Consider the following 19,231-nt stretch of genomic DNA (forward strand, 5'->3'; position numbering starts at 1 on the left):
GTAATTTTTACGGATCCATATATTCGGAATATCCACTCGCAATCTGTGCAGATATTACTTTATCCAGATCTTAATTTTTTTTTTAGATCCGTAAGTGGATTTGGATATAAGAATATCAATCCGGATCCAGATTTTGCCATCCCTACTCGCTAGGGTTGGGTGTTCGAAACCCAAAATTAGTTCGGGTTTGTTTTGGTTCAGATTAGCTATAAGAAGGTGAATGGGTAAATTTGGAGTCCAATCAATTTTCATTTTGAACCGAATTAAAAACTCAATCGGGTTTGTCCTTAAAAATAAAAAAATAAAAACAAGGGGTATGAAAGGCAAAAATAAAAACACGTAATCCCCAATACCCTTCTCCTTATTGTAAAACACATGTTATAAGCGCTAACCTTAAGCTAAGAAACATACATGCTACATCGCTGCCATTGTCACCTACTTTCAGGTGTTCTGGTGCTGGCTCAATCTTTGGTCAACTGAAGCTGCAATTATTTCTATTGCTTAAGTTCTTTAGTTGATTTGATTCCTTATGTCACGGCCCGCTTATATTCCACGTTGTGCTGTGCAGCCTTAGGTGCCAAATTCACACTCTCTTAACCTTAAGTCAGCTTTACACTCAAATTTGTTGCTAGATTCGAAAACTGGAATGAATATTCACTCAAACTCACACAAGATGGGAGGAAAGGACTTGTATTGTTCGATGAAATGCTTACAAGCTATGTGTGTTGTGTTGCTTGTTATGTCTTGTGTATCTTGGCCAAATGAGGCCCCCTCCTATATATAAAGTACAAGAGAGTGGGTTAATGCTCAGGTACCACCTACCACCTACCCATAATAAGTATATGAGAAATATCTACACACTGCATGAGTCTAGAATCATCTATGGGTCAAGCCATGCTACTTGGAGGCTTGGGCCATGACATTCTCCTGCACCTAATTAGGAGACGTCCTCGTTGATTCGCTGTGGAAGTCCTTGATCGTGTTTTAAAACTGCCACAAATCATTTGCGAGCTCCCAACTTACTTCGCTCTCAGGTAGTCCCTTTCACTTGACGAAGTACTCTTGGCATGACAGAAAACTCTTCTTCTGAACAACATGATTAGCCAAGATGGTCTCTACTTCTTTGTCTTACACCCTCATGTTACCGAGTGGAGGGCGCTTGGATTCTCCTCGCTTCGGATCTTCCGTATCCTCATGGTATGGCTTGAAGCAACTCACGTGGAAGACTGGATGGAGTTTTAGCCAAAAGGGCAACTCTAGCTTGTACGACACATTACCGACCCTCTTGATGAAGGGAAGTGGTCCCTCGTACTTCTGGATAAGGCTCTTGTACAGTGGACGAGTAGACTTAGGTAGGGACGGAAAGATCTTCATTAGCACATGTCCCTTACATTGAACTCCAAGTGTCTACGCTTACTATCCGCCCACTTCTTCATCCACATGGTTGCCTTGTCGAGGTGCGCCCGGGCTATGTCTGCTTGCTCATGCCACGACTTAGTCACCTTGTATGTTGTGGGACACCTCCCGGTGTAGCTCATGATGAGTGTGTGTGGCGTTAGCGGCTGTTGTCCCATGATCACCTCGAAAGGGCTCTTCGAAGTAGCCTCAATTCGCTGCAAGTTGTAGAAAAATTGGGCCACATCCAGTAACTTCGCCCAATCATGTTGGTTGACGCTCACAAAACACCGCAAGTACAGCTCTAACAAGTCATTCATTCTCTCTGTTTGCTCGTCGGTCTGTGGGTGAAAGCTCGTAAAGAAGTATAACGCCGACTCCATTAGCTTAAACAACTCAGTCCAAAACCTCCCCGTAAACCAGCTGTCATGGTCACTAACGATGGATTTCGGAAGTCCCTTATACTTTACCACATGCTTAAAGAAAAGGTTGATCGTGTCCTCCGTAGTGCATTCATTCGGGGCGGGAATAAAAGTGGCATATTTGGAGAAGCGATCCACCACCACAACAATGGTCGCAAACCCCGCAGACTTCGGAAGACAAGTTATGAAATCCATCAAAATGTTTTCCCACGGTCGATCCAGAGTAGACAATGGCTCAAGCAACCCTACGGGACATTGTTGCTCTGTTTTGTCCTACTGGCACACTAAGCATGTCTGCATAAACTACTCCACCTCATCCCGCATCTGAGGCCAATAGCATGCCGACTCAAGTAAGGCTCGTGTCCGTCTTTGCCTCAGGTGTCCATCCCACTTGGTGTCTTGACACTCCTTGATCAGGTTTTCCTCAAGTTTCCATACTTCAAAACATAGACACGCCGTCCTTTGGTGTATAAAAGGCCATCTTTGACTCAAAATCTCTTTGATTTCCCCTGCTGCACGAGAGAAACCAGCTGCTTGGACCTAAGCAAGTAGTGCCTTTATGTGTGCAAATAGTGCACTACCGCAGTCATCTCCTTCTCTTGTACCATATATCGCCGCTCCGTATTATTGAGCTTTCGGTTTTCAAAGGCTATGGGATGTTCAGTTTTCATAAATACAGCCCTAATAGCAAAATCGAAAGCATCCGTGTGTACCTCGAACAGTAAAGCATGGTTCGGCAGCGTCAGTACCAACTCTTCCGTCACGACCTTCTTAAAGGCATCAAAGGCTTGTTGGCTCTTCTTCATCCATTCCCACTTAGTAGTATTCTTGAGCAAGTCAGTGAGTAGTGAGACAATGGTGGAACAATCCCTAATGAACCTCTAATAGTAGTTGGTGAGGCCTAAGAAATATCGCAACTCTGTAACCTTCGTGGGCAGCTCCCACTTGGCAATGGCTTGGACCTTGGCCTTGTCCATGAGCAACGTCCCATCTCTAATTTTGTGGCCAAGAAAATCAACTTCCGGTTTAGCAAATGAGCACTTCTCCCGTTTAACATATAGCTCATTGTCCCGCAACACCTCGAACACAACCTGCAAGTGTTCGGCATGCTCCTCCAAGGTGTCGCTATAGACCACGATGTCGTCAAAATACACCACCAGAAACTAATCAAGGTATGGATAGAATATGCGGTTCATGAGGATGCAGAATGAGGCCGGCGCGTTGGTGAGGCCGAAAGGCATGACTTTGAACTCGTACGCCCTATATCTAGTCAAACAAGTTGTCTTGGGTTCATCTCCCTGTACAATCTTCACTTGGTAATATCCCGATCTAAGGTCCAGCTTGGAGAAGTACTTGGCCCGTCTAAATTGATCGAACAAGTCCACTATCAATGGAAAGGCATATTTGTTGTTCACGGTCACCTTGTTAAGAGCTCAGTAGTCAATGCACAATCGAAGTGAGCCATTATGCTTCCGTTGGAACAGCACTGGTGTCCTGTATGGTGCCTTCGAGGTCTGGATATATCCCGCGTCTAGCAGTGCCTTGATTTGCCTTTGAAACTCCTCTAACTCTAATGGAGACATACAGTAAGGTGCTTGTGCAGGCAGCTTGGCACTTGGCTCCAGCTCAATCTTGTAGTCCACCTCCTATCACGGGAGCAATTGTTTTTGGCAATTCAGATGGCATCACGTCCCTATACTCCTTAAGAACTTAGGCTACCGCCTCCGGATGGGCTTCATGGCCGTAGCGTCTTTCTCTTCACCAGCCTCATGAATGGTAGCGAGAAATGTCTCCTCATGTCGTTTGCAACACTTGTTGATTTGCATTGCAGAAAGTTGGCCTGGTGATGTGGCCTTGCTTACTGTCGGGACCAAGCATGGGATTCCCTCCAGGATGCACATTGGGTTGTACCTCAAAAGTGGCACCGCATTGAAGTGTTGCAAAAATTCCACGCCCAAAACAAGTGCAAAGTCATCCAAAGGTACAACGAAAAAATTGGCCTTAACTTGCCAAGGGCCTAAGTGTAGCTCCACGTCCCACACTACACCGCTAAGTTGTTTGGCCTCTGAATTCACCGTCTTCAGTCATCTATTCGTTTTCTCAACCTTGAGTCTAAGCCGCTTGGCCTCATCCACCTTGATGAAGTTATAAGACGCTCCCGTGTCAGTCAAGGCTTGAGCTTACTTCCCATTGATTGTGGCCTCGACGTGCATGAGCGACTTGTCCTGCACCTTTGCTAGAATTGGCTTGGCATTCAGTGCATTGAAGAGTTGGAGACAATCCATGTTGGTAGTGTCGGCTGGTGGTGCCTCCGGTTGCTTCTCACCGGTCTCGCTAAACATGGCGTTGAAAACCTTATTCTTTGGGCAGTCCTGCACCCAATGGTCCTCATCACAAATGAAGCAACTGTGCTTGCGTTTGGCTTCCTTCTTGCCATCCTTCGGACCATCCCTCGGGTCATCCTTCTTTTGTGGCTTATCATTGCCATCATGGTGCTACCCTTTGCTCCCCCACTTTTGCCATATTGAGGCTTATCATCCTTCTTCGCCTTAGATGACTCACGCTTCCAAAATTCTACAAGCATGTCCACCTCGGTAAGGGCTGTAGAGAAGTATTCACTTAACGTCACTATAACTCTTATTGTGCCCACAATTTGAGTCCTTCCATGAAGTTGAACAATAAGTCATCCGTGTCCATGTTATCGATTTGGAGCATGAGCTTCAAGAAATCATTAACATACTTTGAGATGGATGTGGTATGCTTCAGTTCTCGCATCTTCTTGCGAGCCTCATATGCCACATTCCCCGAATAGAATTACTTCTTGAGCTCGCACTTCAGCAAGTCCCATGTGTTGATGATGCAGGTCTCTCGCACAATCTTTGCATGCTTTCGCTGCCACCAAGCGATCGCGTAGTCTTCAAGATATCCCGTCGCAATGTTCACCTTTTCTTGCTCACCTTAAATATTGGTGGCCTCAAAGTACCTCTCCATTGACTACAAGAAGTTCTCGATCTCTTGGGCATCCCGCTTGCTCCATACCTCCTTAGTCTTGATCCTCATCGGAGGTGCTACATTAGTGTTAAGCACCCCCCCAGCCACCGTTTTCTTGCAAAGTGCCCAATCTGTCTTAGTTTCCTTAAGACCCGCGTGAAGCTCCTTCACTTGAGCCCTTAGCGTCTCAATGGAGTTCATGACCACTGCTTGAAACCAGGGGTGAAATAAGCCAACCTTAGTTGAGGGGGCCAAAGAATTTTTTTTAAAAATAAATAAATAAAATTTTTAAAGTAAATAAGTAATTATTAATATAATATAAAATATTGAGTATTAATTTTTTTTAACAAGGGTCACGGCCCATACTTGTCCCTTAATAGATCTGCCCCTGTTTGGAACTCCTCAAGGCTTTGGCGTTGCGCCACCAAGTCTTGGCTCAGGTCACCCATTCGTTCCCCAAGATCATCCACCTCCTCCATCTTTTACTCAAAGATCTCGAGGCATTCCTTAATCTCGGCGACAATAATTTCCCCATGGACAACCCGATTCTCTTTGGCATTAAGCAAGTCTACAGACTTCTCTTTATTGTTTTTCCCCTTCTTCGCATCCCTCCATCTTTGGTCATCATGAGTGAGTTCCGACATCCTTCTTTTCAAACCACGCAACTACCCCATGAGTGTTTACGGCTCTGATACCAACTATCACAGCCCGCTTATATCCTATGTTGTGCCGTGCGGCCTTAGGTGCCAAATTCACACTCTCTTGGCCCTAAGTCAACATTTCATTCAAATCGGTTGTTGGATTTGAAAACTGGAATGAATATTCACTCAAACTCAAACAAGATGGGAGGAAAAGACTTGTATTGGTCGATGAAATGCTTACAAGCTATGTGTACTGTGTTGCTTGTTATGTCTTTTGTATCTTGGCCAAATGAGGCCGCTCCTATATATAGAGTACAAGAGAGTGGGTTAATGCTCAACTACAACCTACCACCTACTTATAATAAGTACATGAGAAATATCTACACACATGAGTCTAGAGTCATCCATGGGCTAGGCCATGCTACTTGGAGGCTTGGGCCATGACACTTGTTATAGCTACCATTGTCTGTACTGTCACTCGTCATTGCTTCCATCTTCATTTGTCGTCGTCAGTTGTGCAGGGTAAATTATTGTATTTGATTTGGGACTTTGGGTGTTGTTATTGATGGTTGTTTACTGTAATTTGGGTGATGGTTATTTAAATATTATAATGGGTTTAGGGTTCTTAAAGAAATGGGTTTTAAATACTATAATTTGGTTGTTTACTCTCTTGATTCCATAATTTGTGTCGTGACATTCTTAAAGAAATGGCTTGGTTGAGAAGGTGTTCACCATCGTTAATAATAAGTAAAAAATAACAGCTTTTATGAGTTTCTCTTATTTATTTATTTTTCTAATTTCTTCTTCTATCGACAACCAACAACTTTTGCAATTGATCTAGGCTGGAATTTGATACATATGAAGCTGAATTTGGAATTTAGTCAGTTGGGATTTGATTCATTTAAAAGTGAATCTGAAATTTTAGGTTGTAACCTGAATTGTAACCTAAATCAAAATAAAGACCTGGATTTTCAATATAATACGATTCAAAACTTGAATTCATACCGAGTTCAATTTGGTTCAATTTGGCTTGGGTTTGAGTTTTGAGTCCAGTTGGGTTGAATTTTCCAACCTGAATGGATTGTAACCTAAACTGAAACCCGAACAACTTAAACCGAAACTCAATTTTCCCACCCCTACTAATATACACATACATATTTGGAGTAAAGTGAGGGAAGAAACTCCTCCTTTTAATAAATCAAAACTCACCTCTTCCTCTTCTCCTTATATGAAGTTTATTTCTTCAAACATTTCGTAATTGGCATGATTATAGTGCTAAAATCGCGAATAAATCTCCTATAAAATTTCACCAGTCCATGAGAAAATTCTTAACTTCACCCACTATCTTGGGCATAGGGCATTCTATAAGGGCTTGTATCTTCCATTCAATAGATTTAATCCTATCTATACCAACCATGAAACCCAAAAATTCCACATTACTATATAAAAGGCTATGTTTCTTCAAATTAATGTAAAGTTTATTACAACACCTCTATAATCATTGTCAAATGCTCCAGTGTGTCCACATAATAAATCAAAATATCATCAAAATACACCGCAACAAAGTTTTTGGAAAAAAGGCTGAACAACTTGATTCATTAAATATATAAAGGTACTTGGCGCATTTAATAACATGAATTTCATCATAAACCACTTGTACAACCCTGCCTTTGCCTTGAGTACTGTTTTCCACTCATTTAAAGGCCTAATTCTAATTTGATGATACCACTGCACAAGTCTATCTTTAAGAAAATTTGAGCACCTTCTAACTAATCTAACAAATCCTGGAATGTTAGAATAGCAAATCAATATTTCACGTTAATATGGTTAATTTACCTATTGTCTGTATACATACGCCAACTCCCATTGTTCTTTCGCATCAACAAAGCTAGTACAACATATTGACCCATGCTCTCAGGAATGAATTCTTTTTGCAACAACTCATCAATCTATTCTTGTAAGATTGCATGCTCTTGAAGAGTAATGCAACAGTGAGGCAAGTTAAGGTATACTCGCACCAGGAACTAGGTCAATATAATACTGCATATCTCCTAAATGTGGTAGGCCATCTAGCATCTTAGAGGATGTAAAATCAGCTAACAATAATTATACTTCATCAAGAACAGTCTTCGCCTTAAGTTCCTTCTCATTTTTTAACTTCTTGCGGTCATCACAATCATCCTCCAAATGACTCTTAAAAATGGTAAGAAAACTCTTCCTTTCAGCTTTAGAATTCTTTTTCTTATTCGTTGAAAGCACCAAATGAACCTTCTTGCTGTTCCACCAAAATTCATATATAGTATCCCTTCTTTTATTAATTGCATTAACAGTACACTATTATAGTCTACCCAGTAAAAGATGACAAGCATCCATATCCATTGTATCAGAAACCACATCACTCTTATAAATCTTTCAAATAAAGAAAGGAACACGACAAACTTTTGTAACTCACATTGCTGTCCTTTCTTTATCCACCTTATCTTGTAAGGTGCTAATTTTTTTTTTATAGTCCCATCACGTCAGCTAGTGTCTTCAAAACTATATTCTCGCTACTACCTCTATCGATTATCACATTGCAATTAATACTAAAAATTACAATATGTACTTGGCTTTCGTTTAAATTGAATAATTGATGGAATTACAAATAGGGTTGTATTACCATTTTTTTATAGGAAGTTAAGAATTAGTGATATTTTTTAGAAATCAAATCAAACATTATTATTAATGGTACCACATGTCCTAAAAATCTTAATGCATTGGTTATCATCTTTAAACTTTGGTGCTAATAAAATCTTTTACATGATACAATCAGTATCTCTCTTTCATTTGAACCAATATTTAATGCTTCTTCTCATCTCCATCCTTAACAACGTTTGTCTCTGTCTTGTCTACTTTATCTTTACCATGACATTCATTTGATCAATGCCTTGGTTTCCCACACCTTAAATACTTATCTAGTATAGGCTTTGCATATGGATTATTTTGCGGCTGCTATTGGTACAGCTGCTGTCTAGGTGGATACTGTCTTGTTTGTTGCTCTAATGGTTGTTGTGACTAACTACTTCTAGCCCATGTCTTTTGCTTGTTCTCAACCCTATGACTACTTGGCCAATTCTGCAGACCAATGAATTAACGTTGTTGAGTTTTTGAAACAGTAACCTACTTCCGTTCTTCCAACTACTTCACCATCGTGATCGTTGTGCCCATATTCCAAAGTGGCTCTATGATCTCATCTTGAAGCTCTTATTTCAATCCATCAATATAATTTGCAACTGTTCTAAATTTTGACTCATCCAAACTATTTCTCACTCGTGGTCGATTAAAATTCTCTTACATAGTTATCGACACTGCAATTTGCTTGCCTGCAGTTCTGATATTTCAAATATAATTGTTGTTTATAATCTATTGGCTTTTCCATTATCCTTTGGATTCTAGCCAACAATTTGATTATTGGCTCTCCCGTAACTCTTCTTCAATTTTGTATGTGTTGCCACCATGTGGATGACACACTCTTTAACTTAAATGCCACTAGCTTAAACCACTTCTCTTAAGGATTTTCCATATACTTAAGGAAATTATCTACTTGTGTTATCTAGCATGCACGTAGGCATTCGTCTTGTAGCCCTGGATACTGATGTACTATATTACAATTGACACACTGAGGCACTACTTCATGATTGTCTCCTTGAAGTATCGTTTTTTTTATTATAATCTTGTTCTTCACAATTGACTCCCTGAAATACTTCCTCGCGATTAACTACTTGCCTTTGATATGTCGCTTTGTTCATATCGTTAATAAAAAACCTAAGATCCTCGATTACTCGCCCTATTGCCTCCATTCTTGGGTTACAAGCTTCCTCAATGAATTGCAAGGATGTTTCTCTGGCTATCTGTTTGATAGCTTTTATAGCCTGTGCCTGCATCTCTTGATCATCACCTTTGGGATAGTTGTTTCTTTTATCGCTCGGTCATACCATGGTCACAAACGAACCTAGCTCTGATACCAACTGATGATGTGGAGATATAAGAGATTAATAGATAAAAGAAACTAAATTTTTGAATAATGAAAATTTTATTGGAAAACTCTAAATGAACAAAACTAGGATTTGAGGTCCCTTTTATATTAACCTTAAATATTACGAATTTACCAAAATGGGCAAGTCTGAAAATTTTCTTTTATAATGAAATTCTCATAATCTAAATAAGGAAAAAAAATTAACAACACCTAAATCTGATATTTAGAAAATAAAAATAAAAATCCTAATAGTTATAGGAAAAATAAAAAATAAGTAAAAATTATAAAACAATTAAAAAAGAAATAGAATTTCTGCCTCGACCACAAGGCAAAACGGCATAATTATTCTGAGTTTGCTTCGAAATATTACATTATACACCCAAAATTGACACCTATAACCCAAGTTAAAGCCCTCAGAAAGGTATCTTACTCATCCTACGCAACCAACTTACATCATTAACTTAGTTTAACAAAAATGTTTTAATTGACATTAGTTTATTTTGATATTCTTGTGTTGGTAATATGATTTTATACTATCAAGTTCTGAAAGTAAAATTATTAGTTATTTAAGGATCGAGTACTCTCGAGATCTCCTTTTATCAATTGCAATCCCCATCCCCTCCTCTCAAGTAATTATAACAGAGACAGGGAAGGTTCAAGGCCTTAAGCATAACATTGTGGATGGATATGGAATGTCAATCCCCTTACCTTTCCTTCCCATTACCATCTCTAATCACAAGATACAATTATTTTTATTATCTTTTTAACTTGTTAATCAATCTTTTCATGTCATTTAAGTTGTCGTTATTATGTATTGACTTGTACTATCTACCATGCTTAAAATTGGGGTCTTCTTAAGTTGTATTTAATGTAACTTATAGTCATTAAAAATAAAATAAAAATAAAATATTGATCTCATATATAGAGATGGCCAGCATCAAAGCAAGGCCCATGCATGCTCGTACTCGTGTCGTGCCATACCCACTATGTATTTCATGTCGTGCTTAATTTTTTTGCTTAGGCCCACCACATGTGTCGTGCCGTGCCTAAGAAAAAAAGCCTAATAAGTTTTTTTAAAAAAACATTTTTAAGAACGCATGTCAAGCTGTTGGTTTACTTTTTCAAGCCTAAGTATTTTTTTAGGTCTATACCTTTATTCAAATTTAATAAAATTAAAAATTGAAAACTCAAGTCAATATTTAATAATAATAAACTAATAATAATAAGAGAATGTGATATTAATTACTAAGTTTGACCTTATAGTATTAGAATTTTTTTAATACTTAACAACAACAACAATATTAAATTTTTCTTAAGAGTTAACTTAATTGTTAACTTGAATTTACATTGAGTCATAGATCATAGTTCACAAAATTATTAATGCATATTTATAAAATCATGATATTTATAATTTTATTTATTAAAATCATGATATCAATTATTTATTTAATAAATTATAAATATAAATCAATTATAGTATGTTTATGAAACTAAAAATTAAATGAATTTAATAATTCAATTTCAAGTTATTTGTAAAATTATAAAATTTTAAATTTACTTTCATTAAAAAATAAAACGTGCTTATTGCGGACTTTTTCATCATGTCATGCTTAACCCATCTTTAATCATACCATATTTTTAAGGTCTGCATGCCTAAAATTTTGAGCTCGGCTCAATCCACGTGCTTGTCGTACTGTACCTCGTGCCTTACCAAAACGTGTTCATATTGTACCGTATTGTGCGGATGCCACAGGCGATCTAACCCATTGACCATATGTGCACTTATATATTACTTATTTTTACATATTTACATTATTTTTACTAACCGTAATTTGTAACAAATATAACTCAGATATTGCCATAAAATTATTATATCTAAAAGCATTTTAATGTTTACTGCTTATTTTTAGGTTAACACACTATGGATATAGCTTTTATGTGGAATCAATAAATAAAAGGATCGGTTCCCATCACCCTATGCACGTTTCCCATTTTAATGCTTCATCTATTTATTGATTTTTGTTTGATACTATTGACCATCTACTGTTCCTAGAGCCCGATTTAATGTCATGTCTGTCTTTATTTGTCGTCAGGACAAGGACTTTACTGAGATGTTTCTCTACTTTTGCAAAAGATTTTCGAGATTTAACTTTCTTTTTCTCTAGGTAATTAGAAATTGAGTGTTCCTGATGGCACCGTCTTTTTAGCCATGCAGGACAAACAAACATCAATGAAATGGACGTGCAGTGGTGTGTACCTATCCCGTCCAGGCGCCCATGCTCTTTTGTTAGCGGAAAGTTATTTTACCACAATACCGCAATTGTATATTAAAGCTTAATGACAAAGTTCAAAAAATATAACCCCAGAAAAAATCTAATAAAAATATTCTAATTGGTAATGATTTTTTTTTTATTTAATGTACAACTGTTCTAAGAACAAAAGCTGGGCCTAATTAGAGAACCTAAGGTGATTAATATTGGATAATATGATTATACCGGTAAATGTACACTGTATCCCTTTTTTCTTTGAATAAGTTTTGTTTTATTAAATTTTAACAATACAGTATTGTTGGGAAAATATGCTCTTTAAAAGCATATGTGTTTATTTAATTGTAATAAACTATTTTTCTGATTAATAAAATAAATGAGATATTTTATTCAAATATCTTAATTGCATTAATACTTGTATTAAAGTCCATTTAATCATATTATATGTATTTATGTGATCACCATGTGGATTCACAGAAGACATAAATACAAGTTATCTTATGATTAAATAAATTTAGTTCGCAGTTGATAAATAAAGTTGGGCACTTTATTTAGGTATAGACTGTAATAAATTCATTGAATGATTTGTCTTAATCATGTATGAATTTATTGATGTAGTACGACTACATTGAACAGGATCACATATGAGATTTAATTAACTTTGTAATAACTGTCAGACTTATTAAATCTCATAGGCGTTGATTTTACTGTAATCTTAATCTTGAGTTAATTATGATTTCATGATTGTAATTGTTATTCCATTTGAGTTACCAATGGGCACGACACATCCTTGTGGTCAAGATTACCCGGTATCTTGGTGGGAGCAATTATGAGTATTGGAGTTATGGATTAACAATATAGAATTTGTACAACACATCTCTTGATGGGTTTTCGGCACTTGATCATAGAATTCTCTGGCCAGAGTGTGTCAACATATTTAGTATGTTGAAAATGATCATTAGAGAAAACCAGTAAAGATCAAGGAATAAGATGTTATTAAATTGATTGGACAGTTGAGATATCAATTTAATTAACGATGTGGTACAAAGGATTGTGCAGTAAAGAAATCAATGTGGCTTGAGACGAATTATTATTCGAGCATACAATTATGGAAGTCAGTTCCAATCTTTTAGTGGAGTAGATTTGGAATAAAATAATTGGGCTAGTTTAATTACAAGCCTAATTATTGTAGCCACTATTGTATGTTCCCAAATGATCCCCGGGTTAGCTCATTTAATTGACTGCACCACTACTGGACTAATAAGTAAGATAACTAGCTATTTGGGTCAAAAGCCTAAATATATCATTTAGTGGGAGGCTCCATTTAATTAGCTTTTGTATAAGGGGCCTTATGTTATTTTACAAGGTGGGTCCCCTATTGAAAAAGCAAATTACGTGAGTTTTGTTTTTTGATATTTTGGAGCCTAGGGTTTTCACTAAAGGGTGATATAAAAAAGACTTATTTTTCTCTAAAGAATAGAGAGAAGCCACTTTTTATACAGATCAGAGAAAAAGATTTTTCTCTCCATTGTTGAGAGAAAAATTTTCTCGTGCTAGTTGCTTTGGTAGTGATAAAGGCGCCCACACGTCAAGTGCAGATCGAACCTGAGTCATAACCTGGAAGATCATTGGAGACAGTTCGTGATCTAACAAGCGTGGTGGTGACGGATCGTGATCTAACAGGAGTGGTGGTGGCGGATCGTGATCTAGGAGCCTAAATCACTTCAGCGGAAAAAGCCAACTCGGATTTTCAAGGTACGATTTCTAGAATACAAATTCTTATATATTATATGAGAGCGATCTTCAAAAGGTTTTATAAAAATTTAAAAACCTAATTTTTCCCCAACAAGTATTGATCACATAATAACATCAATGAAATTTAACTAATATGATGATCCAAGAGAGAGTGTTGTTAAGTAGTGGCTCATCACTTTAGTAAAGCACAAATCCCATATGAAAATATAACATCCCTATAGCTTCCAATGATTGTATATATGTGTGATGCATGTAATTGTTTTGAAAATAATAAGAATTGACTTCTTATAAGTTTATTAACAAGCTACTTATACGTAATTTATTTTTTATTTTGTTAGATTTATGACAGTGAAACGTGACCAATAATATTAGTTATTTCTCTTCGATAAAAAAAGGGTTATTTTTTGCGAGCCCTCATAAGAATCTATAAATGTTACCGTGCACCCTAATCTTTCAACAACTATCGCCGCACACCCATTCCGTTAGAAATTACCATTAACCTTAACGATTTTATCAGACATCTGTTGAAATCACCATAATGCCTCCATATAAATTGAATTGATTGCAATTGCTGGAATTATAAGAACATATATTAATTGGCAGTTGGCACTTTATTTTCTTTAAAAAAAAATTATTATAGAATGTGTAAAAACAATGTTAAATATAAACCAGAAAATAATTACAATTAAATTAAAATTTTTTTAAAGAAATTAAATTAAAACTAAAATTAATTGGACATTATTAGTCCTTGAACCAAAACCCAGAAGACATCTCCAATCCAAGCTCCAACATCATGGCATTTCCCAGTATTTATAGCAATAACCAAATATCTTCTTTGAAAGCACACAGACAACAACATAAACTCCCAATTTTATAGCAAAATCAAAATAATTTATATATCAAACAAATTGTCAACTACCCAAACCTAAAAATCAATAAACAATAACATGGAAATCCAAAAATTTTGGGTTTGGGATTTTATAGTTGCTAGTCACCAGTGTTGGTGCCGCATCAGTCAGCAGCAACCCATGATTCTTTGAACTGCCAAAAGCCTCTCGATCTTGCGTCAAGCTCCTGTCGCTTGTTTCCACCTAGAAATGGTCATTCGTTGCGGTAGTGCAATTGGTTATGTGACCCTTGTGACGTCGATGGAAGGGGAAAAGCGAAAAACCTTGTTGGGGAGCGTGAATGGAGAAGGGAAGAAAATGAGCACTTGTTGCAAAGTGTAAATGGAGGAGGGAAGATGGAGCATCATCAGTGGTGGACCCAGAAATTAAAATGAGGGGGGGCTTAGTTCAAAAAATTTTATTTAAGTTAGATTTTTTTAATATTCACTCGAATATGTTTTAAGTCTTATAAACTCAAATTTTATTACTTTTTTTTTAAATTCTAAATAATAATAGTAATAAATTATTATTTTTAAATGCGTGAAAATATCATTTTTTGAAGTAGTATTTTAAATGCGTGAAAATATTATTTTTCGAAGTAGTTTCCACAAAACATTTTAAAAAATAAAATAATATGGCTAATGGGATTTGAATCAGGTTTTAAAATCATTAAATAGCACTCTTATCATTGAACCACAAGGCTTTTAATATATGAAAAATGTGTCCAAATTATTTTATCTAACTTTTTCAAAAGGGGCTTGGGATACATTTAAAAGAAAACTTAATGGTCCAGGGGGGCTGAAGCCCCTCCTGGACCTTAATTAGGTCCGTCCATGGGAGCATGAATGGGGTCACGGAGAAGGAAGAGAAAAAAATAATTTTTTTTCTTTTATCTTTATTCATCGATGTAACTTTAATATTCTACCCTTATAATAGTTAAGTTGATGGTGATTTTTAACGGAATGGGTGCGCTTTGATAGTTGTTGAAAAATTAGGGTACACAGTAACATTTGTCGATTTTTATGGGGGTCGGCGAAAAATAACCCTAAAAAAAATAATTATAATAAATGGTAGATATTTTTTAACGCTATAAAAGTGATTATTGATAGAATTTTCATATACGTTGCTGTGCTCTGACGAGAAGTTCCTGCTATTTAATTATGAATCGACCTTTTGAAATCAACTTTTGCACAATTAACATTTTCTTCCTCTTTTAGAAAGAGTTTTAACTATGAGGCATCCGTCCAGATGCAACGCACATCTGTCTTATTTTGTATTATTTATAGATTCTAAAAAAACTTATGAGAGCTCAGACTCAAAGAATGATTTCTCAAAAAAATAAAAAATAAAAACCTCAAACAATGAGGTGATCAATCTCTAAAACCATGGATGCCTTCAAAAAAAATATTGAGGAATCAATAATATTTTTTAAAAATATTTATGAAAAATAAAACATGTGCAATTTTTTTAGAAACAATAATCTGTGATTTTTGAGAAATTTTTTGACGTATCCAACTAGTAAAAATATTTTTTTATTCCATCTTAAAAAAATGTCTTATTTACACAAAATTAGTAATTTTTTAGAACTTCTCAATATAAATATAATTTACATTCTTGACAAAAAATTATTGATAAAATGTTATTGAATTGTTTTGTAGGTTATAAAATACTTCTAATTAGGGTGGGTAAAATTATCTTAATGGAATCAAACCAAACCATTTTAAACTCAAATAAATTAATTTGGTTCATTGAATTTAAAAATCTATTTTGGTTTGAATTATTTAAAAATAAAGGAAACTAAAATTAGAAAAAAAAAACCCAAACTAAACCAAAACTATTTGATTCAAGGGTTTAAATCGATTCAAATGTCTCGAAACCTAAATTTCTGTATAGATGAAATTCCAAAATTCCAATTCCAATAATGTAAATTTCCCCCAAAAAAATTCCCAATAATGTAGAAAAATCTCCATAAATAATAAGAAATGGAAAATTTATAGATATAAAATTCCATGTGATATGACTACGTTAATAATAAATTTCCAATAATGTATTCGGTAGATGATGATTCTGGGCTTACAGTGATATTGACCAAGTCACTTCGGAAAGTGTGGCATGCTATGAATGACATTGAAAGCATCCTCAACTACCTCACCTAAACTGCATTTATACCTCTGAGCAGCAGCTTCTCCTCTCACTCTGAGAGGCCACAAACAGAACTTCCCATCAACTCTCCCAATTGGCTGAGCTAGCTCGATTGAGACAACAATAACAACAACAACAAACAGCAGTAGTTGGTGCACATGGAGAAGAGTAATAATATTGGTGGTGCGGTTGCTGCAAGCTCTCCTCTGCCAATGATGGGATCGAGGGCTCATCAAGAGATCAATGAGGATGGCAACGCTGCCTTGCGCACAGCTGAGCCAATTGCACGTTTGGTGCCAATGGCTCTCTGTGTTGCTGCACTTGTGCTCATGCTTAAGAACTCTGAGACTAGTGACTTTGGCTCTCTTTCTTACTCCGACCTTGGAGCCTTCAGGTTTGTAGATTCATATTTCTTTCATTAAATTGTATACTTTCCGAGGATTTCAAGAGACTCAACTGGAATTGATTCATTATAATTGTTTAAAAATTGCCTCAAATATGTAGGTATTTAGTGCATGCCAATGGCATTTGTGCAGGCTATTCGCTTCTTTCAGCAATTATTGCAGCCATGCCTCGTCCCTCCACCATGTCTCAAGCCTGGACTTTCTTTTTCCTTGATCAGGTAAATAGGGCTCGTTTTTTGCTTGCTTTTGATGACATTCAGCTTGAATTGAAATAATTTCTACATGATTCCTTTCCTTATCTTAATTAGCTCTTCTGTTAAGCTTTCAACACATCTTGTGTTAAAGTGTACATCACATCAAGGGTAGTGCATGATTGGAATTCGAATACTCACGTGAAAATGCTAGTTTGACTTAAATTTATTGACATAATTTGGACCAAAAACTGAGCCATCGTTTACAAGTTGTTTCGTTAATTTTATGGGCATTTTAGGGTTTTGATTGTCTTATGGAAAAAAGTAGTGAAAAAAAATTTCACTTTATTATCATGCTTTAATATAATAAAACAACAGTTTAATATTTTTCTAATTTTTTATTACTAATATTACATAAACAACTATTAATATTTATAATCAGATAATTCTTAAGATTATTCTACATTCAATTTATGGAAATTAACCTAAATCTTCACTCTTACTAATATTTGGGGATATAATATTTTGTGAAAAAGAAAATTATCTCTACTCAATTATTTTTCATTGAGGAAGGAAATTTGAGTTCCCATAAATACTAGTACTCACTAAATAATCTTCTTCTTATCCATTACCACCAATTACATGTAAGTAAGAAACCCAAATCAGGGAATCTTCGTCCATCATAGTTCTCAATAACGAGAAACAGATCCATATAGGTCATCCAAATTCTATTATACAATTTGTTGACCAGATACTTAAATTTTTTAGTTTTAAAAATCAAGTTAAAAACAACGGGTACGAAAACTCCTTTAGTGACGATGATCAAACCCTAATTTTACTTCAATTATCTAACTTTTGTCAAAACAAGAATCAAAAGCTACTGCTAAATTCATGAACCCAGTTGCTCACTTACTTGATTCTGGCGGCTGGAGCCGTGTCGACGGAGGTGCTGTACCTGGAACGCAAGGGAGATTTAGCCATCACTTGGAGCGCAGTTTGTGGTTCATTTGGTGGATTCTGTCATAAAGCTATAGCATCAGTGATAATTACATTTGTTGCAGTGGCTTGCTATGTTGTTCTTTCGCTCATCTCCTCTTATAAACTCTTCAGCAAATACGACGCGCCTATCGCCTGCTCGGGCAAGAATATTGAGGTTGCCGCCTTCCATGGCTGATGATCGCTCACTCAGTTTGATGCGATATATTGTGTTTGCTCAAGTTACTCCATGCAAGTGCTTGTTTGTGTTATTGCATAATTGTAATGTAATTATGGTCATGATCTTTGCTTTTAGTCTCTCCAACACGAGAAAATAAATGATCTTTGCAAGCATTGGGTTATGGAAATTCTGGCATGGAGAAATAAACATCCTTTGTTTTCATATTCTAGCATGGATAAAAGGCACTGAATGGAAAAAATTGAGTACAGAAGAGGATCTGTAATTTGAAATTAGATAAGATGTTGTGCTCAATCATTTCATTTTTGAATGAATGGAGCAACTAAGAGTTAAATTTGAATAACCTATTGAGAATATTTTGTTGGTTAAAAAACAGTTTTTCTAAAAAAAAAACTTTCAGGATCAATCTCATATAATATATAAAAATTCGTAATTTAAAAAATCATACCTTAACAGTATGAGAAGATGAACAATCAAAATTAATCTAGGCCCCCAGATCACGATCCATCACCTACCTTTTCCTGTTAGATCACGATCTGTCACCACCACGCTTATTAGATCACGATCCGTCACCACCACGTTTCCGTTGTGCTTGTTGGATCACGATCTATCACCAAATAATCTTCCAAGCTATGACTCAAATTTGATCAACACTGGACGTGTGGGCGTCCATTTCACTACTTCCAAAATAGCTGCTTCTTTTTCAGTGTTTTTCTCAAAACGTGTATTTTAAATCACGTTCATCCTTAGGCTTGAGAAAAATACACTTATATAATATCTCTTGTAAAACCCTAAATATTTATTATTATCATTCAAAATAATAAATATTTTGAATTTAATATTATCTCTCCGATTACGTGAAAGTGGAGACCATGTGCAACCACTTTGGGGCCCACCTTGTAAAATAACACAAGGCCTCATTTGCCCATGAATATAATACATAAGGT

The 19,231-nt window shown here is 36.1% G+C and overlaps 1 protein-coding gene and 1 long non-coding RNA gene across 2 annotated transcripts; one reads left to right on the forward strand and one right to left on the reverse strand.

Annotated features, from left to right (window-relative positions):
* Positions 1–263: 263 nt before the first annotated feature.
* Positions 264–5,770, reverse strand: LOC127901089 (uncharacterized). The gene is made up of 2 exons (XR_008053148.1): positions 5,175–5,770; positions 264–5,014 (listed from the first exon to the last, which is right to left on the reverse strand). It is a non-coding gene; the product is annotated as an uncharacterized LOC127901089 (long non-coding RNA).
* Positions 5,771–16,550: 10,780 nt separating this feature from the next.
* Positions 16,551–18,488, forward strand: LOC102621195 (CASP-like protein 2A1). The gene is made up of 3 exons (XM_006477915.4): positions 16,551–16,909; positions 17,020–17,137; positions 18,012–18,488. The coding sequence occupies exons 1-3, from the start codon at positions 16,674–16,676 to the stop codon at positions 18,282–18,284; spliced, it is 627 nt and encodes a 208-aa protein (XP_006477978.1). The 5' UTR covers positions 16,551–16,673; the 3' UTR covers positions 18,285–18,488.
* Positions 18,489–19,231: the final 743 nt, after the last annotated feature.

Source organism: Citrus sinensis, chromosome 3 (genome assembly GCF_022201045.2).
Source record: "Citrus sinensis cultivar Valencia sweet orange chromosome 3, DVS_A1.0, whole genome shotgun sequence".
NCBI classification, from domain to species: domain Eukaryota; kingdom Viridiplantae; phylum Streptophyta; class Magnoliopsida; order Sapindales; family Rutaceae; genus Citrus; species Citrus sinensis.